The following is a 25,672-nucleotide window of genomic DNA, read 5'->3' as shown; positions in this document are numbered from 1 at the left end:
ACTGAAAGTTGTTACCACCTGATGGCTGCCTGCCTGTGTGAAATGAGCTTGCCGGGGCTCAATCCAAGTCTTTGGGAATCGGGGTTCGAATCCCTTTGTTGTCAATGTCACCGGGAAGGCTGACGTACTGAAGCGAACACTCCCTTTTGCCCCGATATGTAGACTGTCCAGGTCAGGCCCAAGGCCTCTTTGTGGGGTTGGGGCACTGATGGGAAAGCAAGCATGGCTACTGCTCAGATTTGCTCTGTGGCTAATAAGATATGCTTTAGTCAAACAAGTTATTGGGCTTACCACAAGAGTTACTGGATGAAGTTCTCTGGCCTGTGTTACACAGGAGGTCAGACTAGATGATCTAATGGTCCCTTCTGGCCATAAACTCTATGACTCTACTAACAGGAGACTGAAGCCTCAAAGGTTGTCAGTCTGGGACCTCCCACCCAGCACCGAAGAGACACAAGACATACCAACCGCGAACAAGAGACAGAGGGAGCCTGTCCCAACTGCAGGAAATGTTTGGTAGAAGGAGATCATCCCCTTTCACCTACAAGGAAAAACTGTAGCCCAGCTGAGAAAGCTGGCGGCCCATGGGAACTCACCCTGGACACACCAGGCCAGGCTTAGAGTGTGTGGAGGGTTATTTCCCCCCTGCAGCACTGACACTGATCTGTTTTTATTACCTGTCTGGGTGACTCAGTCTGTCCTTTCACGAAGGACAAAGCAGCAGCTCTTCCCAGGGTATGCAGGGAGGCTCAAAACAGTCTTGGAGCTACAGATTCTCAGCACCTCAAAGGATCATTCTCATGGAAGCTTTGCGCCACCCTGTCCAATAAAAACTTCTCGCTACTCTCTCTGCCCCCCACCCTCCCTCCCTGGCTTCCAGCTTTGAACTGCGTGTCAGAATTTCTTAATCACTAGAAGAAGCACAACAAAAGGCTGTACCAGAGAGGAGAGCAGCACACCAAAGCGACAGTGTTCTCAAGATCACAAACATCCTTTTCCTGGAGTTTCTTTGGCATCTAATTGGCTTGCTCCGAATGGTTAAAAAAAAATTAAAAATAGGAAATTATCCTTTGTTTCTTTAGACTGCAGCGTTTATCATCGCTCTGGAGAGCCATCAACACTTCCCAGCTAGCTCGGCATTTTCTCTGTACTGGGAGAAAGTCAGGTCCCAGTCCTGCAGGATACTCAGTGTGCAGAACACCCCTCCACTTGGCTGGGATTTCTATGCATGGAGAGCACACACAATCAGGTTCTTCACCAGCAAATCTGCTCTCTTGATCTCTCCCCACTGCATCCAGTACTGGTTTTAGTAATGCAGCTTCCACTGTGCGTTACCTCCCCTTCTCCTGTCAAGATGACACCAAAATGTGGTTCTACTCTGAAACACAGCCTCAAGGGACCCTGTGTTTAACATGTCTCAGTGATTTCTAGCTCAAGTGCTTACGTGTATAAAGATGTTTTTACTGTTTTGCAGCCCTGCAAACTCAACCTGGATCTGAGAGTCAAGCTGGGTCCTTTCCTTCTTGTAGATCTTCATTCACAATAAAGATGCTGCAGGTCAAATTTTACCCTCAGAAATACCTGTGCAACCTCACTGCCTTCGATGAGTTTGCATTAGTTTAAATGACTGGACTTTAGGAAGCAATTCTGTTGAAGACGCCCAAGGAGGAATGGAAGCCGGCTCACTTTCCCATCACTGTGCTGGCTCTGCAGGAGTAATGGGAGATGAAGTTCATGCTAATTTTTGTCACTACAGTCAGCAGAGCTGATGAGCAGCAAGATGCAACTGTAAATTCACTTTTCACAGCAGACCTGCACTTTACATTAGAAACAGCAGATTTGAGCAGCTCCGACCTCCTTCCTCTACGTTCGTTCGGCTGACTCAAGAAGTGAGTGGGAAGAGACTCCAAAGCTGCAGTTGGTCACCTAGCCTACTTAGCAACAGATGCAGAATTACTGAAATGAGCAGCACGTGAAAGTCCATTTGCAAATAGGAAACTCTGGTTAACTCTTTGTGTCTGTCTCCTGTGAAGGATCGGAGCTCAGGCTCCACTGTATAGTAAAGGCTGGAACAATTTCTGCCCCCCTCCAACTCCCCAACAGAACGGTCACATCAGTTGCACCCAAGAATTAAGCAAAACTTGCCTGATCTGCTTTCCTTGGAAATGCTCTGCCAAGAGCAGTCATCACTTCCCACAGTCTACTGCTGTCTCTCTTTCCCTATCTCTACCTACCATGGGCTGCTGGCACGATTCATTGTGTTATCTGTCTAAGGGTACCCTCCTGCTTGGGAGCTTAAGTGGAGGATGCTTGGCACCCTGCAGGACTGGACCCTTCAATCTAAGCTCCTCTAAGAGAGGAACCTGCCTTTCCATAGGTCTCCAGAGCACTCGAGCTATACAGAATAACTCTCCCCCAGCAATGGCCGTATTTTCAAGGGCTTAGCCTGGAGAACGGGACAGATTTTTAGAAGAGCTCTGCACCCAATGTTCTGGGCTCTTCTGAAAATCTGGCCACTTATTTTGATGCCTACATGGGTACTGAGCCCGTTTGAATTCTGACCACAAATGCCTTGCCGTCAGGAAGTCAGACATACTAAGGTCAAAGCCCAGGAGTGTGCCGTACCAGATAGCAGGTCCTGAGCGGTCTTTGAAGATGGCAGCTGGAGAAAAGCATCAGTGAATGGGACTTGGGAAGAGGGAAGGAGGAAGAAAAGTCAATGCTGCCACCTACGTTGGAGAATCAGCAGAGATGCCGGTAAGGTCTTTTGCTTGAGACACTTGCATTGATTTTGCAAGGCTGGAGCAGCAGGAGCTGGGATGGCCAGGACAAAAGCAAGACTCCAGCTTTACGGCAAAGACATTGGCAACCCATTGGCAATTTCTTCCCTCCCACACCATGCGCTTCAGGCTAACAGCCCAAGTGAAACTGCCTTGGGCTGCAACAGCACAAGTCATCTTCATTCTCATCTCCCTTCTGCAGCCCTGCAAAGAGCACATGGGTTATGCACAAACCGTTAACACCTCTGAAACCTCAGGGCAACCAAGATGCCAGGAAGCACCATTACTATATTGGAAGCCAAAACTATAATCTCTTTATTACCATGGTCTCCAATACCTAGGGATTGGGGGTTTCTTAGAGGACGAGATAACAGGACAGCTAATAAATGAACCAGGTCCTACCAAGCCAATGGACGGTATGACTTGCTGACAATAGCTGCTCCCTCCAACCATCTTGTGGCTAAGTACCATCCTGCACATGCAAGAAAAGCCTCTAGCCTTGTGGTTTAATGAAAAAAAGAAAGATGGTTAGATAACGCCCTTTGGCGGAAACCCAACTTCCTCCAAGTGGACAAGTCCTTCATTTGCATCATTTCCTTCTGCCAAGAATAACTTAATCAAGATTTTGTTTTAATTTATCCTTTTTAGAACTCCAAGCTTGAGCCAGGCATCCTCTCCAAGAGGAGGAAGTGAACCCGCTGGGAAAGTGAGCCAGCTTCCCTTACAAGAGCCCAGGAGAGTGCGCCGGAAGCACAGATTTGTGCTAAGAGGCCAGGATGTATCCATTGTCCGAACCGTGATGAAGAAGCTCTCCTTCCCCTCCCTACCCACTCTCACTGCAATGTTGTGAAAGAAGAGAAGTCGATAACATTATTAGCACACAGGAGGAAAGCAGCAGCTTTCTCTGGTTTTGTAAGCAGAGCATTAACTCTGTCACATCCCAACACAAATGCAAACCTCACTAGTTCCATCCAAGGTTAGCCTGGGGAGTTTGTAATCCTTCTTAGGTCGTGGAGCCTATGACCCAGTAAGAGGAGATAAGAGTGGGAAGTCATACTACCATCTGTTCCCAGCTGGGCTACAGAGTTTACCAAGAGCAGGACTGGTGTGACTTTCAGATCACAGCCTTACAGGTGTCTTCTTTCCCAATGACCTTCAAAGACAAAGCCCTTCTCCAGGCCCGCAACTGCTCTGGTCTACCTGCTGCCCCTAACCACAGTGCAGCTCACCTTCTGCTCAATCTCCCCGAAAACAAACAAGTTAACCCCAATTACTAGAGAGACAACTGCCCCTGGAGCTCCATCCTAGTGTGTGGGGGGCTCCACTCTTTTGGCCATGGACACATGCATGAGAAGCCCATCTTTAGCACCATAAGGCAGGATGCTTGGCGCCAAGGGTGAAACTGTTCTTGCTCATCTCAGCTGGGCATTGACGCTGAAGCCTATTGGTGAAAATGTAAATGTCAGCACTCTTCACTATTTCACAAAAGGAAGTACTCTGATATTATGGTGATGAGTGGTAATACAAGAACTTAGATGACAGACAGAAAGGAGAGGTACAGTCGTATGAAGAGCCACACGATCCACTGAGCGCGGTGTCTCATTTTGGTGTCACGAATAGGCGGAGCTTGGGTTGTGGGAGGCACCTGGCAGAGTACCACTACTTATTCTCCCCCGACAATATAACCGTGTGTGTGCGTGTAAAAGAGAGAGAGAGTGTGTGTATTTAGGCACATCTTACCCAAGATTCCTTGCTTACAAACCCTTGAAATGGCTCCAGGTGTGGAGCCCTGAGCATTTCAGTTTAAGAAGGAAGGAAAACTTCAAGCTTGGTGCCTCTTTCACAGCCCAAGCACGCCCAGAACTACCTGCCATTTTGGCCCTCCCTAACTGAGCTTTCAAAGAGTAATGCCTGTTACACACGAAGCCTGAACAATTTCATTTAAAAAAACCCAAACCCACAGCCAAAAATCAAAATGATTTTATTTTGCACTTCAAGGCAGCTGAACCAGCCTGAACATTGTTCAAGACTGGTGTCTGGTGGCAATCAGTCCAAATTTCTCAGCGATCACAGAAATAACTGCAACGGACACTACCTAGCTTCCACTGCTCGGTGGGCTCAGAAGAGAGACGAAGGATTGCCTGGGCCACGAAGACTAAACCCCCACCTCCGCTCCAGCGCTCGGGTCAGAAATGGAGATGAAGCAACATGTGGGAGAAAGCTTGCCTTGCTGCAGCCGAAGCACCTTCGGTCTCCAGGACTGGCAATCGGGCATCTTTCCCCAGCATTAAATCCAGACACGCAAACAGGCCATGGAATCGGAGCATTTTGACCTATCCATCCCATTGTCTCCTGTGGGCATGGGGGAAAACATCCTTCCCAGCTCTTCTTTTAAATGCACCCCACCCTCCCAGAAGATAACTCGTGCCCCCGCTCCTGCTCAGGTGCTCGGCCTGCTGCCCCTGCAGCTGCCCCAACCTTTGCAGGCCCAGGTGTGAATGGAAACTGAATCTGTCTCTCTGCGAGATGGCAATCCCCATCATTACCACAGGCCCACACACACACACACACACACACAAACACCAGCCTCTAATTTGGAGGCTGATCCAGAAATGAACTCCAGGCACGTACCTCCCACTATAATCCATGGGATTTACACACATGGAATATATTCAAGAATCAGGAAGTGCTGCAAGGGGTGAAGATTTATTTACAGTAGAGTTTTCATGCCCAGCAGGACCCTCCTCTACAGCAGCACGGGCAAAGAGCTGCATTCCAACCATGGGGCCAACTCCACAGTTACAATGTGCACCTGCAACTCCTGTGGACAGCCGTACCTGGCCATCACATATGGCAGAATCCACCTACTCTGGTTGCAAGCATCCTCCACCCATGTTACCGAAGCAATAGCAATCCTCCATATATCTCAGGGGAAGTCGCATGGAGGTGAAGGGAACTTCCCCCAATTCTCATTTGCATGATAATAAAAAAAGTTCTCCAATAACGAGAAATGTCTATCAGCTCCCACCTGAAAGTTTAGTGGGTCCACTCCCCACCCCGGGGACGAATCATTATTACATCATCTCACCACCCCCACTCCTCAAAAATAACCTAACCAGCAGATGACTAACCCTAGGAAATTCTGTTTGACAAACCGTCCTAAGGGATGTTTGTTACACTGAAGTCAGGTGGTGGTTCCCTCTTGAAGGTCACATGTTCCAACATGGCTGAAGCCCTTTCACATTCCTCCCCCATTGACTGAGCTCCACCAAGAAGACTCCACCCCATGGGACACCCAGGCAGCAATGGAGTTAAGTGAATAAGTCCTAGTGTCACTTGAGACCTTGTAAAAATGGCTTCATTTCGTTCCCATTGCACTACTCCTGTCCTCCCACACACGATCCCAAATGGCAGCAAGTCCATGATACTTCCCCTAAATCATACCCAGCCCCCTCTACAGCGCCTACCACCTTGGTCTCTGAGTACCAAGACTGTGGTCTCCCGGTGGGCAGGCACCTAGGTCACAAAAGCCCCCCCATCACAACTGGCCCCCCTGTGGGCAGTCTCAGAAGAAAGACCAAGGGTGAGAGGACATGGAAACTCAACTTCCCTCTCATCCCCAGAGATGAAGTGCCTCCTGGTTTGGGCAGATATGCATATTGACAGGACCTTCCCCATCCACTGCCTTTTGCAGTACCTGTTCTGTGAATAAGGGCCTTTGATCTCTCCAGGGCTGTTGATCCAGAGCTATTAAAGCCTCAACATGGGACACAGTGAATTTCAATGATGGGGATGTGTATTTAACACAGGTAATGTTTTGTATAACCTCAGTGTCATGATTCTGCTGATCAGAGTAATCAGTGGGGAGTAACACCAGGGCTGCATGAGGCCGAGGCAGAGGTGGCGGATCTAAGTGAGGGGTGCAGTTCTACCTCTCCAAAACGTAGTGTGTCCACTTGGGCAAGGAAGCAGAGAGGCTATTTGCAGAACATGGGGGAAGGCACTTGGGGAAACAGGGGAAGGAAGACAGAAGGAGCCACAGGGCAGGTATGTCACCAAGCAGCAGCAGCATGTAGAGGATGAGAGAGCTGGGAAGTGGGGTGAAAGGCTCTATTAGGCAGCGTGGGGAGGTTACCAAGAGTTGCTGTGGTGTGATGGAATTGTCTGTGTAAATGCAGAGTTTCTCCACAGTCAGGGGCATGGTCTCTCGCAGCTTGGAAGCCAGGAGCATGCAGACAGCCCCCAGAAGCTGCAAGTGACTTTTTCGAGTAGGGACCGAAGACAGGTAGCGATCCACGTAGTTCATGGCCAAGGGGAAGACCTCCTCTTCGCACTTCTGCTCCTCACACACCTGATGAAAGCCAACAGAAGAAACGAAGTGTTTTAAATGCAGGACTCCTCAGTTCTTGTCCATATCAGGACTTCAAAACTACTAGTTATTGTGGAGTTTGGCACTTCTGTGGAGCCTTTCGTCTGGTGCTCTCAAAGCACTATTGGCCTTAAGAGCCAAATTCTCTGCTGGTGTAACTCCACCACGTCACCAGCAGAGAATTTGGCCCAATGTCCTACAACTCGCCTCACCTTCCCCTGGGAGGTAGGGAAAATAGTAAAATGGGTATAATGGAGCACAGAGAGGTTAAAGACCAAAATCTTCTAAAATGTCCACTGATTTTGAGTGCCTCTGTTTCTGATTCCCCGACTTCAAGCATCTAGGTCTTAATGACCAGATGTGCTGATCACTTTCTGCTCTCCTTGAATGGGGGTGCTCAGCACCTCTGAAAAAAATCAGTCCCACTGTGGCTACAGCTGGCCACCCAAAAACTGAGGCACCAAGAATCAGTGGCCACTTTTGAACACTCTGGGCGAAGTGACTTGCCCAACATCACAAAAAGAGTCACTGGCAGGGCCAGGGATAGAACCCGAGTTCAAACTCCTGGCTCCTCTCCTCTATCTACACCACACTTTTTATGACAGGCATACACAGAATCCAGGAGTCCTGAATTTCAGTCCCTTGTTCTAGTCCCTCACGTATGCTATTAATACACCGGCCATATTTATTTCCTTGTTTTAACAGAACTACAAAAATATTGAGGTTTCCCCTTGTGCTATAGCAAAGATCATCCTTCTCTTTCAAACTGTAACTTTGCCTCCCTATGTACTCTCTACCCACATAAAACCACATGCCAGAGACTTTCTCCTTTAAAAAAAAAAAAAAAATAGACTCACTTCTCATTTTACAGATTTAATTTTGGCTGCATTCCCCCTCACTTAAAATAAAAAATGAAAGATTAGCGTTTAGAACTAAATCCGGCTGCCACTGAAGTCAATGGAAGTTTTGCCACCGACTGCAATACGACCTACATTTGGTCTTAACTCAAATCCTATTAAACCGCACCCCTAGGAAATCCCAGTGATACAGCTTCTAACTTTACTTTGGGCTCCTTCAACTCCTACTGAGTTCAGGGTCTTGCAGGATCAGGCCCCAGAGCAGCTTTTAGCCAAGTAACTAGCTCAGAAAGCACATTTAAGACAGAGGATAATTTAAAAAGTTGGAATCGGCATGTGCTTAAAAATGGAAACGGGCAGTTTGTTGCGACAGCCGGTGGGGTGGAGAGATCGACAGACTGAATTCAATCCAGATTCTGTTTCTTCCTCGTGTAATTTCATTTTCCTCTGAGTCTAGACTATTCACTGCTTGATCATTTATGAAAAGAGACAGAGACATCTCAGATATTGTCCTCATTAAGTTGTTTAATGCTGAGGATTGCATTCCTTTTAATTCAGCGGAGTGGGAGGTTGTGACGTTTTTCTAACCAGGCTCTCTCTTACAGCTGCATTGGAACCCCAGCTCTCTAGACTGACAGTTTTGGGGACTGGGGTAAGACAGATGGGAACCCTAGAGGAAAAAGCGCACACTGCCAGGGCATGGAAGAGAGCATGCTGTCTGGGTGGGGGTGGCCCTCTCGGTGCAGAAGGAAATGCTGCAATTCCCCATATGCAGAGGGGGAAATCATGCTCCCAAGCACCCCGAGGCTATCACCACTACAAAAACCAGGGGGAGGGAGGCCTCCTTCAAATGCCCTCTTATCCCACTATTCCCCCTGCCTAACCACCCCCCCCCCAAAAGATTGACCACCAGACCCCTCCCACCACAGACTGAACCCCCACAAACCACAGGCCTCTCTCCCTGCCCCATCAGACTCTCTCCTTTGGAGCTCCTCCTGCAGCAAGTGACCCCCTCCACCCCTCCAGGCACCCCTCCCAAGCTTCCCCCCTCCCAACTGACACAGATCCCCCAAACCGAATGACCTCCCCACCAAAAAAAAAAAAAAAAAATCTTTCCCCTCCCAATTGCCCCCACCACTAGGTGACCCCACTACATCCGCTCCTCCATTCACGCTCCAGTGAGATCGGGGTGGGGCTCTCTCTCCCCCACACCCAGCCCCTCTCGCCTGCCGGAGCCGGGCAGCCGGTGTCTGCGGTGGGGACAAAGGAGGTGTTGGCTGGATTTGGAGGGAGTGTGGTGGGGGGGGGGGAGGTAGGACCCGGGTTGGGGGTGGGGGGGCCGGGGGTCCCGTACCTCCAGCATCCAAAAAGCCAGCATCTTCCGCATGTACGGCTTGATCTCCTTCTGCACGCAGTGGAAGTAGGAGACCCGGGGGCTATAGCGCTCCTCCTGGCTCAGCAGGTTCTGCAGCACCCGCCGGTCCCGCAGCAGCTGGAGGTCCCGCTCCGCCCTGGGCACACGCGGGGGGCCCTCCGCGCACAGCAGCTCCATGGGCCTGGATCCCGGAGGGACGGTGGGAGAACGGGGGGGGGGATGCAGCCGGGACACGGCTCGCAGGGGCGGGAGCCGGCGGCAAGGCGGGGGCGCTCCCAGCCGGGGAGCGGGGCGAGCAGGCAGCACCGACCCCAGCCAGCGGCCGCTTTGCCCCGCGCTCCCGGCCGCACTGACAGCGCCGGGGCCCCTGGTAACAGTTTTTAGAACGTCGGGAAGTGAAGGGGCGGGGCCGCGGGCGGGCCCCTCCCCGCCGGAGGGGAGGGGGAAAGGAGAGGGGCCCGGAGTGGAAGCCCCCTGGCTCCCAGGCTGGGCTAGGCGGCTGCCCTGCTGCAGGAGAGGGGGCTGTGTCCCCGCCCATACGCTCTAGACTGGGGAAAAAAAAAAAAAGTGAGATTCCCCCTCCCACAATTTTCCTTTTTGCAACCACTGCACTGGAAAGCCATGTCCCCCCCCACCCCAAATCCCCTCCTCCCCTCTGATTTCATGGTCTCTTGCTACTTACTGCAGCTACTCCCCAGCCAGTGGAAAGGGGCACTGACTTTTCACTCCACCCACTGGACACAAGCTCACCCATGGCAGCCTTGCAAAGACCTAGGGTGACTAGGTAGCAAGTGTGAAAAATCGGGTTCGGTGTGGGGTAATAGGCGCCTATATGATAGAATATCTGGGTTGGAAGGGACCTCAGGAGGTCATCTAGTCCAACCCCCGGCTCAAAGCATGACCAACGCCAACTAAATTATCCCAGCCAGGGCTTTGTCAAGCCTGACCTTAAAAAGCTCTAAGGAAGGAGATTCCACCACCACCCTAGGTAACCCATTCCAGTGTTTCACCACCCTTCTAGTGAAAAAGTTGTCCCTGATATCCAACCTAAACCTCCCCCACTGCAACTTGAGACCATTACTCCTTGTTCTGTCATCTGCCACCACTGAGAACAGTCTAGATCCATCCTCTTTGGAATCCCCCTTTCAGCTAGTTGAAAGCAGCCATCAAATCCCCCCTCATTCTTCTCTTCTGCAGACTAATATATATAAGACAAAGCCTCGGCTATCGGGACTGTCCCTATAAAATCGGGACATCTGGTCACTCTACGAAGATCCTGCATCGAGACATCAATCGCTTCGATACCTCATCATGCTGCAGTGATGCTAGGTGACAAAACATCGCACGGAATCCATCAGTGTCACGCTGCCTCAGATAACGTGCTGGGTGCTGTACATAAGGCACAACTGAATATTGCCCTGAGTCAAAGAGCTTACAGTCCAAATAACAGAAAGAAAGAAGAAAGATTGGACTGGGGAAACCCAGATGAGGGGGGTTTGTTTGTTGTTATTTATTATTAGCATTAGTAATACTTTACGACAGTATCTGGCTATCATCAGTGCAACCACCAATGTTATCCAGTTGTGTTAAAACCACATCAAGTTTCAAGATCCGTGAGCACATTATGAGTATTCCTCATGGGGCATGGGTTCCCCTGGTTCAAAACAGGACAATCTGGAACTCGCAGAACAATCGCCAGCTCTGTTAATGGATTATTTCAGTCTCTTCAATATTGAATTCTGCAGCTATTTTTATCTAGGACTCCTGGAAGCTCTGAGAATAATCAGATGTGAGTCTGTTGAAAGGATGTCTGCACTGGGCTTTTTTCCTCCAAAACCTATCCCAGTATTACTAATACTAGTGCAGCTTCCCTGGAGATAGCAACGTTGGGAGCTTGTGTAGACGAGGCTTCCGCAGCTACTGGTGTTTTTAACAGCATGTAATAATGGTTTTGAAATAACATTCTGAACTTTTGAAAACTATCCTGAGCTCTTGCCTATTTAGACTGGAGACTCTTTAGAGCATGGGCTATCTCTCACTGTGTTTGTAAAAGTGCCTAGCACAATGGGGTCCTCCCCTGATCTCTGTTGGGACCTCTAGACGCTACTATAATACAAATAATAAATAATAATAATTAATACCAGGCTTATCTACATTAGTGTTCCTGATGTTGCTAACACTGTTGGAGCTGCACTAGTGTTAGCAATGATGGGAGATTTTTTTTTTTAAAGCTTTTATTACGTGTCTCTGCATACTCAAATCAAAGCCCTGCATATGCTCAGCACATGGTTTTCACACACGGTTTTCAAAAGTTCATAACTTCTTCTTTTAAAACCATTTTTTTTTCAAATTTAACACAGATTAGCTCGCTTTCCAGATTACCTATATGTCAAGTGTGAAGATTTAACTGTTTTTGAGTTATCCGAGCTCAAAAGAAAGTCAAAATGCATCATTTAAAATGGAAAACATGTTCCCTTCACACGTAAAGAATTAGAAAAAGAGCTGAATGGAATTTCTTCAAGCTTTCGAATTAAAAAATTAAAATCTTCATCAGATTGAGAGTGAGCATGAGAAATTTCAGCCCAAAAGGTCAAATTTTGAGAAAGTTCTGAATATGAAAGGGAAAGGATTAAAATGAAATGGCCAGCTCGGATGAACTTTGAAACTTTGAACTTACACAGTGCTGTAATATGGCAACTGTAGGAACAGTTGGAAGCTGGATGATTAATCATATAATCATAGAGGTTAATGGTGGAAAATACTTTCTAGATCATCTACTCCATTCATTTGTTCCTGACTCTATTTTCTAGTGCTTTATCCAGCCTGGGGTTAAATGTCTCAAAAGAAGGCGCTTTGCTTTATGCTGCAGTGTTACTCTGCTAAAACCACATTAGGGGTGCTGAGGAGCGGTAGCTGACCCATGGATTTACACTGGGGTGGCCAAAGTTCAGTTTATCTGAAGCAATCCCTACTAGGAGGCTTGGAAAAAGGCTGTGTAAATCACCATGTTCAGGAGAAATTGAATACACCGATATCACGGACATGTTGGATGAAGTGTCATGGATCTCAGGTGGAGATTGTGATCAGTAGTACAGGCACTAGATTAGTATAAGGCATTCCAGGACCATTCTCCTGGAAATATGTTTGTATAACATTTCATCTTAAAAGAATGGAGGATCAAAGAAGTTAGAGATTGAATGACCAACCAGATCTTTGAGTTTATTCTTTCTCTCTTCCCAAGTTGTATTCACTACCACTTTGAGGCATCTAATACTTTTGCTTGACCTTCTAAAAATCTATGTTCAATCATTATAAAAAAACAGTAACCAAGAACGAACACATTTTATAAACTTGTTGATTTTTGAGCATAAGCAAAACAAGACAAAAGTCTTTATCTGCCCTGTTCAGGAACATTGACCCTGAAGAGAAAAAAATCTTTTTTGATCTGAGGCTTCAGAGTTCAAAATACTGCTCATTTTACATCTCCATAAACATGAAGGTCATGTACATGCCAGATTTGATATAAATCACACCCTAGTTCTTAAAATGTCCATTTACTTCAAGGAATATGGGACCAAGCATTAGATTGATCTATCTGTCTATCTATGCCATTTCTAATGATCCCATCATCATAACTATCATAGTATCTTGGTACTGATTGTATGGTGTGTTACACAATGCTCACACAAAATCTTACAGCAACATAGCACAGAAGAGGAGTAAAGTGGCGAGAGTATGTGGAATTATATTGATTCTATTCCAGTCCTAAAATGAAAAAGGGGAATTTCAGTAGGTGATATTAGAGAGACAAGGTGGGTGAGGTAATATCTTTTATTGGACCAACTTCTGCTGGTGAGAGAGACGAGCTTTCAAGCCACACAGAGCTCTATCCTGGGACGGACCCGGCTACAACTACACTGCATACAGTAGGTGATATGACATTCCAAAAATATACCTCCCATTACAACTTTCTTCCACCTTCCTTCACTTCCTGCTGTGTGGGCATGAAATATTTGAAGGATCCTTGAGAGCATTTCTGTAGACCAGTCAGATGGATTTAAACCAGGGTGACCCCCGCCCCATTCCTTTATTGTTGGCGGCATCTTTTGTTTTGTACACAGAGTAAGGAGGGCCTCAAATCCCACATTTTCAGTAAAAATAGACAGCAGCTATTTTCTTTAGCCAAGCAAAGAGAAACCACAGCGCTGGGTTCTTGGTCCCTACATTTTCTGGACTACGTCCTTTGAAATTGAAAGTTTCAGGTCATATACCAGACATAATGGTCTCACTCATGTTTGCTTAGTGTCCCATGGGTGGGTTTAACTCAGCCTGATTGTTAGAAATATGTTGAAGCTGGAGTCAATGCAGTTGGGGTGGGGTGGGGGGAGCAGTGGGGAAATGAAGGCTGTTGCATAAGAGAGAAAGTGTTCCTTCCAGATGATGACTTGGCAAAACTGATGCATCTGCCAGCCACATTATCAGGCTAGAAAGGCAAATTACAGACTTCAAGAGTTTGTGTGGAGGGAAGGGAGTACATTCCGGGAAAACCAAATTCTGGTCACTGTTGATCATGGATAGACAACTTCCTGGCTTCAGTGGTAGAGAAGTCAGAAATGTTAAAAAAAGGAAATTCCTTCAGAGAAAAAAAAAATTGAGGGTTTCTAGACCTCCTGGATCTCAAACCAGCAATGTTTTCCTTTGCTGAATCACATGGGGGATCATTTTTTTGGTATGCAGATGATGTATGAACAGTCACCAGCACTAGGAGCTTTTAAAGGGGCACTGAAGCTACAGGGCCAGAATCTCTGTGGAGGGGGCAGCGGGTACCAAATTCACATTCTGACCACGCTTAGGAAGAAGGCTGGAGAAATGTGTCAGGCTGTTCGTTAAATAAACCGATCCAGTTTGGGCCAGATTGTCAGTTGACTTTGGTGCCATTGACTTTGATGGCACTACACTGATTTGCACCACCATGATGTTCATTCATAGACAGGAGGGGGTACCTCTTCCATCCTTCTCTCTTTGCCTTTTGCAGCCACCATTCATTCAACTTTGAACTGCCCAGGACGAGACTATCCTCTTTCTTCTCTGTCAGACCTGACTAAAGCATTGTCAGTGATGTCATAGTGAAACTGCTTAACGTACATGAAGGTCCCGAAAACCAAACCCACATGAATGAGCAAATAACTATAAAATTTACTGTAGGAAATACCCAAAATGAGACTAAAAAACAGACAGATTTCATGTGAGAGTTTAATAATAATACTGCATACTTTTCATCTTAGGATCTCAAGGCACTTTACAAATCTTAATTAGCTAAACTTCATGACCCACTTCACCCCTTGCGGCAGGCGCATATGATGCCCATTCTACAGAGGGGAAAATTAAAGGTACAGAGAGGTTAAGGTTAAGGTTACACAGCAATTCATTCATACAGTGGGAAGTACAAACCAGAAGTCCTGGCTCCTGGTCCCATGCTTTAAACACAACCCTTAAAGGGGTCCTTGATGTCCCTTCTCATAATTTAATCATCCTCATTAAAAACTCCCACAGACTTCAAGGAGAGTTTGGCCTAGTATTGCAGGATTTGACCCATGGGGTATATGTCCTAATGCTATTTCCTAATAATGGCAACTATTATGCTCCATTTCCTCAGACCTTGTCAAACTTTTGAGCACAAGTAACTATTTCATGGTGATATCATCAGGATGAGCAGCAGAACACCGAATGTCAGCAATCCTTAACTGCATCATGTTGTAGAACAAGCCCTCTGAAGAAGACAGCTCTCTCTTTGGTCTGGTCGACACACAGCTGCTTTAACTACTTCTGTCAGGGATGTGATTTTACACCCATTATAATTATATTGGTACAGATTCCAGTGTGGATGTAATTATATCAGTATACGAGTGCTAATACCATAATAGCCTGGGAATAATCTATACCGGTATAACACCTTTATACTGGTATAGCTGTGTCCACACAAGCGATATCGGTTTCTAAACCAATATAGTTAAAGCAGTACAAAGCTGTCTGTACACAAACACATACCTTGGGATGCTTGCAGAACAGACCTAAATAGCGATAGGAAGTGACCACTCTTACGAAGAGGGAAATCATATGTCTTGTATTTTTACCCTATAATGGGGCTTTGCAACCGACTGGCTGTAGGACCTTGTACAAATCACTTGGGTCAAAATTTCCAAAAGTGGCTACTGATTTTGGGGGTCTCAGTTGTGGGGTACGTTGGGCCTGATTTTCAGAAACGTTGAGCACTCGTAACTCCAAGTGAAGTCAGTGACTTCAGCAGAAATGGTGCTGATGGACGCCGGTTGAGGATCTGGTCCAATGAGCACTTCACCTGACTTTACAAAAAGCATCAGTACCTATTGCCTTTAGCTGTTTTAGCAGCTGTTTCTGTGCATTTGTTTCCCTTTTCCTAACACGATCTAAAATTAAATTGCATTTTCATTGACTCAAAAATGTACCAAACTCAGGCATCACCTGGTGAATGGTTGGTTTTGTCTCTGAACCAGGCCTTTTAGAAACTAACCAAATTCAAGTGGGAAAGAAAGAAAGATAGTTGAGTGAAACTAACCAATTTCAGAAATCAAACTGAGGCTTGGAAAGCCCCCAAATTGAGATTATATTTAGTTAATTTTAGGGGATTATCTGTGGTTACAGTTCATGCAAATTAAAAAAAAGAGCTTGTAAATTTTACATATAAAATATATTTTTTAACACACCCTTCCCTTGTCACTCCTTCTTCTTCCCTTCCCCCACCCCAAGTAGATCACATTACCCAAGATTTGCACACAATATTTTGTGTCCAGGATGTTTTAAATCTTTTTTTTTTTAAATGACTTTTGGCTACATGTTATTTTTGTTTACATGGCAAAGCCAGCAAAATGCCTCTTGACTCACCAATCCAGCCATTGACAAAATGGCGTGGCCCAGTCAATAGGGCCATAAACTGGTGGTTAGGATGCCTGGGTTCTGTTCCTGGCTCTGCTGTGTGATCATGGACAAATCACTTCCCCTCTTTGTGCCTTGATTTCCCCATCTGTAAAATGGGGGTAAAGACACTTACCTGCCTTTGTAAAGTGCTTTGAGATCCTCCAATGAAAAGAGCTACTGTAAGTGACAGAAATGAATGGAGTCTGAATTATTACTGAAATATTTATTCATATTCATCCCTACCCCAAACAGTTTATAGTCTAAGGCAATACTACCCTGCCTCATTACAAGGCTGTGTGCTGTTCTGCTCTACAAGAGCCTAAGGAGATGGTGGGTACTCTACACCCCCAACGTGCCTCCTCCATGCAAGTATACACATAACTACGGATCCTCCAGCGCTGCCCCAAGCTGTCCCTTTGGAATTAGTGTAACTGGGACCCCCCCAGAGCTGAGCTCAACCCCTCCCCCAGTGCAGAACACAGGAATCCTGCCTCCCCAATGTTGTGTGACAGAACCTCATTGGTTCAACTGCTAGGGGACACTCTGAGGCTGCGGGGGAGAAGGCAGGACTGGCCTCCAAGTGTTTATTTCAATGATGGGCCCAAGCCATAGAGTCCAGATCTAGATCTGAACCTTCCTCAGATTTGGAGGTGTTAGTCATAGTGTTTAGTTTTGATCCATTATAGACACTGGGGGGGGAGCAGCCAAAAAGTTCTGACCCAGATTCAGATCCAAACTTCTGCCACAAAAATATCTGCATGTAGGAATCAGGGTGTGCAAGGAATGTATCCCTTTACCCTAAGGAAAGCAGGGCTGGACAGTGGATGGAGGGATGTCCCCTTTCCCGAGGCTCATATGCTAAGAACCAGGATCACGGACTTACGGTACCATAGTAATAAACCATGGTGAAGAATAGTTGAAGAGAGAAAAGGGCAAATAAACAAGCAAATATCCATACTGCGAGACCCACACATTATGATTTTTTTAAATTAAAGCTTGTATTTAAACCTACCCTGATGCTCACTGTCCCAATGGACTCAGAGCCTGACACTAAGCAGAGCACTGCAGGCCAGCTTCAGAGCTGGTGTCAGTGGGTGGGACTCAGAGGAAGCCAAGAATCTGGTCTGGATTTGGTTCCATGCCTTTTAGTGTGGATGCTATTCACGGAGGGGAGGGGTGTGGATGTGGCTCTGTGTGTGTGTATCTGTGTAGGTGTGTAGTGGCTGCAAGGCGATGGGGGCAGGGAAGGAAGAAAGAGCCCTACTCCTTTCTCCCAGCTGCACAGCACCGGGACTGCTAATCCCTTATTAACAGGGGCTGGACAGAACAACTACAGGCGATCTGAACTAAAGGCAAATCCCACACCCTCCAGCCAATAAACCTTTACACTAAGCTTGCTAGCTACGCTCAGTGCACCCGTGGAGTAACTGACAGGGAAAATCTTGTGTTGACCCTGGAATGGCTTCCTAGAGTGGAAGAGTGTGAACTGGAGGGTCCAGATTTAGCTCTGATTTACACCCCACCGATTTCAGTGAGGTTTCACAGGGTATCAATCAATGCAATATTTAGCCCCACGTCAGCTTCTTCCTGGGAGCGGAGGAGATCTGAGTTCCTCTAGCAGAATGAAGGTTAGTGACTGCTCCACCTTTGCATACATGGAAGTGCTGTGCACTGCAGACTTGCAGGTCTGAAACCTAAGGGACTGTCCCAAGGATCACCCAATAGCTTTGCTGTCACCCTGCCGTTCTGCAGCAGGTTGCCAACCACTACTCATTGTGTACTTCCCCGTCCATCCTGACCCTGTGAAGTGAGGGGACACATCCAACTCTCCCTGCTCAAACACAGCCCCTGTCACAGATCAAAGGGAGAGGAATATCACTGGGCCCTTCTCTAACGCCTTCCATCCAAAGATTTACAAACACTAGTGAATTAAGTCTCACTACACCCTTTGCAAAGTAGATATTATATCCCCATTTTACAGATGGAGAAACTGAGGCACAGCGAAGCAACGTAACTTGTCCAAGGCCACACAAGGAGTCAGCGGCATAGGTGGGAATAGAAACTTAGACTCTTCTGATGCTAATCCCCTCCGCTAAACCCTAGACCACATTCCATAAGACGAATGCCCTTCCCTACAAATGCAGACTTCATTGTATCACTTTCCATTATAATTTCCAAGATATCCACAATAAAAGACAATATATATGCATCTCTACTAGCAAATTTCTTGTCATTACATATAATCCTATAAATAAATCTGCTGTTACATTAATTAACATGCTAATGAAATAAGCTCCCTGAATGTATACATACATCTCACTTACATCTGCGCAGAGCTTCAGTGAAGAGACTCCAGATTTACACCGGTGCAAATGACACCATAATTCGGCCTTATACATTAGCCATTTCATCTAGTATGGAGCATACCACTGCATACTTGTTCTGAGTTTCCATGTCCCATAAGATTGCCTGTTACATCCCCCAGCAATGAGCTTCACACAGGGAGCCTGATTCTCCATTGCCCTACACCTTCTTTAGTCATTTACACCAGTGCAAAGAAGATGTAAAATGCTACCGTTCTGATGTGACCACACTACCCCGGGGCAATGGAGAATCGGATCCACTGAACTGTGACGTGCAGGTTGGGCTGCTAGCAGGATATTGTCTGTAGCAATTAAGTGGCAAGTTTCCTTCCCACTGTAAACTGACAAACCCATAGGTGCCTGTGAATAGGCATGAGTGCATCTTGATTTATTTTTGTAGCAGAGTATATTTATTTGTAAGATGAACTGACAGACCATGTCCCCAAAACAAGTGCTAACATCTGCAGTAGTGAGCACCATGCTGGGCAGGCTGGCTCCTTGGCTCAGCTGACCAGATCGCTCCAATAGGATAATCAAAGACGTGCTTTGTTTTATAAGGGGGGAGGGGGGAAGTATAGCTCAGTGGTTTGAGCATTGGCCTGCTAAACCCAGGGTTGTGAGTTCAATCCTTCAGGGGGCCATTTAGGGATCTGAGGCAGAAATTGGGGCTTGGTCCTGCTTTGAGCAGAGGGTGGGACTAGACGACCTCTTGAGGTCCCTTCCAACCCTGATATTCGGGGTGGGGGGGGGGAGGGATAGCTCAGTGGTTTGAACATTGGCCTGTTAACCCAAGGTTGTGAGCTCAATTCTTGAGGGGGCCATTTAGGGATTTGGGGCAAAAATTGGGGATTGGTCCTGCTTTGAGCAGGGGGTGGGACCAGATGACCTCCTGAGGTCCCTTCCAACCCTGATATTCTATGATCTAGGGAACTTCATGCTGTACATTAGTTTTTTCCCAGTAAAAGTCTCTGTTGTTACTACCCATGCAACTCCACCAGTGGGAGCAGTGGTGGGAGCCCTACACTAGTGTCGGCTAGTGCTCGCCCGTCACCCACAGCAAATCCAGGCAACACAGGGGTTAAAACATGGGCATCCAGTGGCAACTGGTCTTTGGTGGGGTTCCCACCATTGCTGCAGCTACTGAAGCTGTGAGAAGTATTAGGGGGGAAAGGATAGTGTAATAACCGCACCTCTGCGCCTAGATAGCGCTTTCCAAAGGAGGTCAGTATGATTATCCCCATTTTACAGAAGGGGAAACCGAGGCTAACACCACCCAGCAGCAGAGCCCAGACTAGAAGCCAGGTCTCTTGAAGCCCACTCCAGTGCTCTAACCACTAGGCAACAGTGAACAGGCGAGATCGCAGCTGAATCACAGCTCAGTGCTCTGAGGGAGCAGGGCAGGGGCAGCATCATACTGGAGGGTCCTGCTCAGACATGTTCTCATGGGCTCAGTCCTCATGCAGGGTTTGTACCACAGATCTCTGCCCCATGCCCTACTCCGGGCAATGATCATTTGCATACGTTTTCCACTGCTCTGATTTGAGGCTGTAAAGCTGCTGAGCCGTCACTCTAGTTCCATACAGGTAATTTCCCATTACGGGGCAAATGATAGCTTAGCCAAGGGGACCATTTTGAAAAGGAAAGTACGGTTGTTGGCCCCCCACTCTGCTGCTCTGGTAAGGAAGCCTCTCAGCCCTGTGTCCTCTTTGCCAGCCCGAGTCCAGACCTGAATCAGTGATAAGCGCAGAACTCCCACCCTTCACAAGCATCAGAGCTGCTGGTTATCTACACAGCCTCAGCGCAGGCAGCAGGGACGGTGCTTTTCAGGCCTACCAAGAGCTTTATGTTAGAATAAAAGTGTCCCCTCCCTCCCAACAGGCTTGATCCAAAGCCCACTGAAGTCAACAGAAAGATGCCCACTGAGTTGAATGGATCAGCCACGACAGATTCTGAATCAGTACCAAGATCTCCAGAGCAATTCAAAGCCATGGGCATGGCTCACGGGAGAGAAAGAATAGAACATTATCCAGTGCATTATGGCAAATGATAGAAACTGAGTGGGTGGGTAGATGCAATGGGTAGTGAGTGAAAGAAAAAGCGTGCAGAGTACTCAGCACATTGCTGAGATGAATTGCATTGCTCCGCTCATTCGGTAACCAATGTGTGAGGCTCAGCTGGCGAAGTGACATGAGGAAATGGCCCCATCAGGGAGGGAGCTTTCATTTCCCAGGCTGAAGTCTGAATGGCCCACAAGATGGAAAGCAGAAATAGAGATTTTTGTTTCCCACACCCAGGTTCCAACAGCATGTCAGAGGCACTGGGGTCTTTCATACTAAGGATCTGGGTGCAAATGTCAAGCCAGGGAGCAGCACAAGGATTTTAACTTCCAAACCCCAGCCAGATAACAAAAAATTGGAGAGACAAACGCACACACTCGTAAAAAGAGGAAGAGAGATAAAAGGGGGAAGGTAGAACAGAGAAGCTAGGCCAAGGGCTAGAGTTTTTAAAGGAACTCAACATCCAGCAACTCCCATTGTTCTCAAAGGGGGGAAGAACTGGGTTCACAATTTTATTTTATGTTTATTTATTACACTTCTGAACAATTGAGGCGCTAATCATTTAGTAATGGATGCGATATCTAGGGAAAAGCTCGTCCAGATTCCTGACCAGATCCTTGGAAGGACAAAGGTGTAAGAAAGATTTCAGTCTTAGCAGAAGAGACTAGCCCCCAAGTGACCAGCACTAGCCTCAAAACATTCTAGAATGATTTCCAGACTGAGCAACCTAGCCTCTCTGGTATGGGCAAGAGTGGCGTTGCCCTCTGTCTGGGTTTTAAACCCACTCATGCAGAAGGTGGGGACAGTCTCTGAATACGAGTCTGAGTGATCCAATCTAATATATGAAATGGCAGTCGCATTATCTGCTGCCAATAGCAGGGGTAAATTCAAGTCTCTGACCGATCTCACTTGGACTGGGGGAGACTGGTTGGGTTACAGGGTTGTCATGCCTCATCTCTGGCAGCTACTCTGGAGTTATGGAGTGACCCAAGGCCCTTTCTTGCTTTTCTAGCCAAGGGAAGATGCATTATGGATTGTTGCAGAGAGGAAGGAAAGACAGGAGAGGAAAGGAGAATATAAGCAGTTTGAGGATGGATAGAGAAGCCATTCAACAAACCCATATCACTTCTTCAATATCTTGCGCCCCTGCTTTGGAGATTAGGGGCCGTTGCATACAGAGGGACAAGGGGAGCAGGCGTGACCCCCAGATAGGGGGCTCCTAAGGAGTCTGTTGCTCAAGGAGCTTTTCAGAACTCAGCTCTTTGGGCTTGACTCTCCTCTCACCTACAACACTGTAAATCAGGAGCAGCTCCACTGAAGACAATGGAGATGCACTGGGGTAAGCGAGAGGAGAATTAGGCCCTCCCACTGCACTCGGGTAGGGAAACACTCTTTCTGCATCAGTAGCAAATTGCTGTGCAATAAACTGAGTCTAGAAAACCCTCCCCCCGCCTCAAGGCCTGGGCCTCCCCGGTGAAATCCGTTGGCTCACTTGGCTCTGCTGAAGGGCATCAATGCTTCACTTGCTATTTTGGACAGAGCCTTTTTCCTGTGGTCACGCTCCGTGGCCGAGGAGCCACACACGTGTGCAGTAACCACTTGGTGCCCGGTTCAAAACACAGATGTTTCGTTACTTGGGGGAAGAGGGGGTCAGTCAATCAATCCCCTCTGGTACGTACAGCGCCCGCGAGCACTTCCTAATATAGAAGCAAGGATCAAGCTAACAAGCTAATGGGCCAAGCAGAGTTAAAGACACAAGGCCTTGATCTTGCTTCCATTGGAGCAAAACTCCTAACGAGCTTCAGTGGAAGCAGGATTGGGCCCTCAAGTGACGTTCTGTTCCACAGAATCCCCACTTTGCTGGAGTCTGTAGGAAAAGAAAGGTAGATCTGGGCATTATTAGCAAACTGCTTGGTCTGAGCAGGTCGTAAAGGCTCCCCAGTGAGCACAAACGCAGTAACTGGGCAATGTTTTCCATTTCCTATTCAATTGCAATAATATTCCCACCTAGCCGTTCTCAGTGCATGAGCCTAAACATGACCTTTACATATCTGACAGTGGAGAGACACAGTGGGTGAGTTAATGTCTTCTATTGGGCCAACTTCTGTTGGTGAGAAAGACAAGCTTTCCAGCTTACACCGAGCTCTTCCTCGGATCTGGGAACGGTACTCCGAGCATCACAGCTAAAGGCAGGGTGGAACAGATTATTTAGTGTAAGTAGTTAGCACATATTCTAAGAGACCATTCAACATAGAGTGGTCCAATAAAAGAATTTTATTGCCCAAATTCTGATGGCAGCTTCCACGGGGTCTCATAAGGAGATCCTGGATGTCCTTTCCCAAAAGAACAACAGATTATGACTGCGGCTAACATGGCTACAACTATGCTGTGTATTTGACAGTGAAAAGCCAGCCCTGATTCCTTTCAAGCCTATGAGGCCAAATGATGAAATTTCTAAGCAAGACTAATAAAGAGACACAGGTCATTTTTCTATGGATACCAAGAATTTCCAGAGTTATCATCATGAATTATAAGCTTTATAGAAGGGATATTAAACCTCATGCTTCAGGGCTCACCCAATCGCCAACTATTAGAAAATTAGGAAGAGTGCTCATGTGGGGACTGATTATAGCATGGTGCTTATTGCGGGATTCTTACACATTCCTCTGAAGCACCTGGTATTGGACACTGCCAGATACAGGATATTGGACTAGATGGACTTCGGGTCTGACCCACCTCCTACACTCCTAATTCCTTTAGCAAACCTCCTAGTGGGAGAACAAGAAGCACTGAGAGTGCCTGATAAATAATATTTCCAAGAGTGGAACTATCTATGTCCACAATAGAAGAAGGAAGAAGTGTTGGTTAGTGGTTAGAGCAAGAAACTAGGAGTCAGGACTCCTGGGTTCTTTTCCCAGTTCTGCTGGTGACTTGTTCTGTAGCCTAGGGCAGGTCACGTAACTGCCGCATGCCTCAGTTTACCATATGTAAAATGGCAGTAATGGTGAAAATTCAGCTCTCGGGAAGCAGACACATCTCCACTGAAGTCAATGAGTTGCTCTCACTTGTACCAGGGTGAGTTTGTGTAACTCAATGGCATTCCAGCCAATCATATTGCAGTTACTTACCCCATCTGTCTGATTAATATGTACATACCTCACAGGAGGGTTATGTGTGCATTAATTAATATGTTAAAACACTCTAAGATGCCACAAGTGTTTTAAAATCCTCAGATAAAAGCCAAAATCCAAAGTATTATTGATTCTCATCTCATCAAACCATATCAATCTTGTGGTCAAGAGGATCTAATAATTATCCATGAAAACGATATTCTGCTATGGAATGGCTCAGATAAGGCTTGTGGAAAGTAAACTAGTAATTAACAAATAATCAGTATAAGTTATTATTATTATTTGTATTACAGTGGTGCCTGGAGGCCCCAACCACGCTCATGGCCCCATTGTGTTAGATGCTGTACATAGGCATAGTAAGACATAGTCCCTGCCCTGAAGAACTGACAGTCTAAACAGACAACACAGAGGAGGATCAGAGGAGAGACTGAAGCACAGAGAGGGGAAGTGACTTGGCTAAGGTCACACAGCAGGTCAGTGGCAGAACTGGGAACAGAACCTTTGACCTTCTCTACACTTAAAAGTTTTGCCGGCATAGTTAACGTGGCAAAACTTCCCTGGTATGGATGCAGTTATACCAGTATGCAAGGGTTTATAGTGGTATACCTTATGCATGATTCAGTGAAGATATCCCAGTATAAAGCACCTTGTACCAGTACAACTGCATCCACACTAGGGCTTTTACCAGCGTAACTATGTCAGCAAAAAAAACCACACCCTTCATCAACATAGTTATCCAGTAAAACTTTTTTAGACCAGGCCTATGTGTTCTGAGACACACCCTAAGAGATTGATATCAGTGATAAAAAGCTCATTACCATGTGAGGTGTGGGACTGAGGGTAACTGCAATTAACGAGTATAAAAGGAAATCAGAGCTGGGTCACTGGAGCCTAAAGGGAAGAAAAAACAAGCCAGGGGCGGAAAAAATCCTGCAACCCCCACAAAGATAACAATCGAGTGCCACACCTCGGCTGACCTCAGCTCACTCTCATTGCATGGCTACTGAAACTGCAACTTGACAAACTGGCAGGGTGGGGCTCTAAGCAAACTTCACATCTGTAAAGAGGATCCTTCACTGACTCCGCCCATCCCTCAACAACAGCTGGAAACAGCATGTGCAAAAAACCCCACAGCAAAACAAGAAAACTTCAGAGAGGATGTTTTTCTCCAAAGACCCTGGGAAGGGGTTTTATTTTTCTACCTAAAAATAAAGTAGAAACATTCCATCTGTTGCTCTCTCTCTCTTTGTTTATCTCTGTGCCACATACTGTCCCTTGTGGTACAGAAGAGACAGGATTTGGCTGGGATGAATATAAAGGGGATTTTGTATTGAGGCTGCTGGACACAAACATACCTTCTCTGTCTTTAGCTCCCTGACATCAGGTTTCCCTAAGTCATAGCATGGATACACTGGCCAGGGAATGGGCTGTTAACTACACGGCACCTGCATATGCACAAGGGCTGAAATGCAGACGAACTGGGAGGCACAATTCTGGTGTGTACATATGGAAGAAGGCAAGATGCTACAGGCTGCTCAGAGAGACAACCCCCGACGCCCCCTGCACACTGTCAGATCTGCAACCGCTTTTTCCATAGCTCAACAAATTACACAGATACTTACATGAGAGACTTGCAGGGGCTGCAGATGCTGCTATGACCCTCTAGTAGCAGCAACAGAAAAGCCATGTCTGTGCCCCATGCCCTGGATTCCACCCACAGCCAATGTATACCTCCCCTGTGCAATGTCCTTTTACTAGAGCTTTGCATTTGGCCTTCTCTTTCCCT

General features: G+C 46.8%; 1 protein-coding gene across 3 annotated transcripts in view; it reads right to left on the bottom strand.

Annotated features, from left to right (window-relative positions):
* CCND3 (cyclin D3) overlaps nucleotides 1-25,672 on the bottom strand; it is a 59,579-nt gene that overhangs the window by 9,635 nt on the left and 24,272 nt on the right. The window contains exons 1-2 of one of the 3 annotated variants that reach the window (XM_074935883.1): nucleotides 9,361-9,577; nucleotides 6,916-7,131 (exon numbers count right to left, since the gene is read on the bottom strand). The exons of 1 other annotated variant lie outside the window; for it this stretch is intronic. In XM_074935883.1, coding sequence (XP_074791984.1) covers nucleotides 6,916-7,131; nucleotides 9,361-9,558 — 414 coding nt within the window. In that variant the 5' untranslated portion in view covers nucleotides 9,559-9,577. Of the gene's footprint in view, nucleotides 1-6,915; nucleotides 7,132-9,360; nucleotides 9,578-25,672 lie in introns of those variants that run through there. One more of the 3 variants, XM_074935884.1, reaches the window with a different exon arrangement.

This window comes from Natator depressus, chromosome 21 (assembly GCF_965152275.1).
Source record: "Natator depressus isolate rNatDep1 chromosome 21, rNatDep2.hap1, whole genome shotgun sequence".
NCBI classification, from domain to species: Eukaryota; Metazoa; Chordata; order Testudines; family Cheloniidae; genus Natator; species Natator depressus.
The sequence above is the reverse complement of the archived record's forward strand: the minus strand, read 5'-3'. Positions and strand labels throughout refer to the sequence as shown.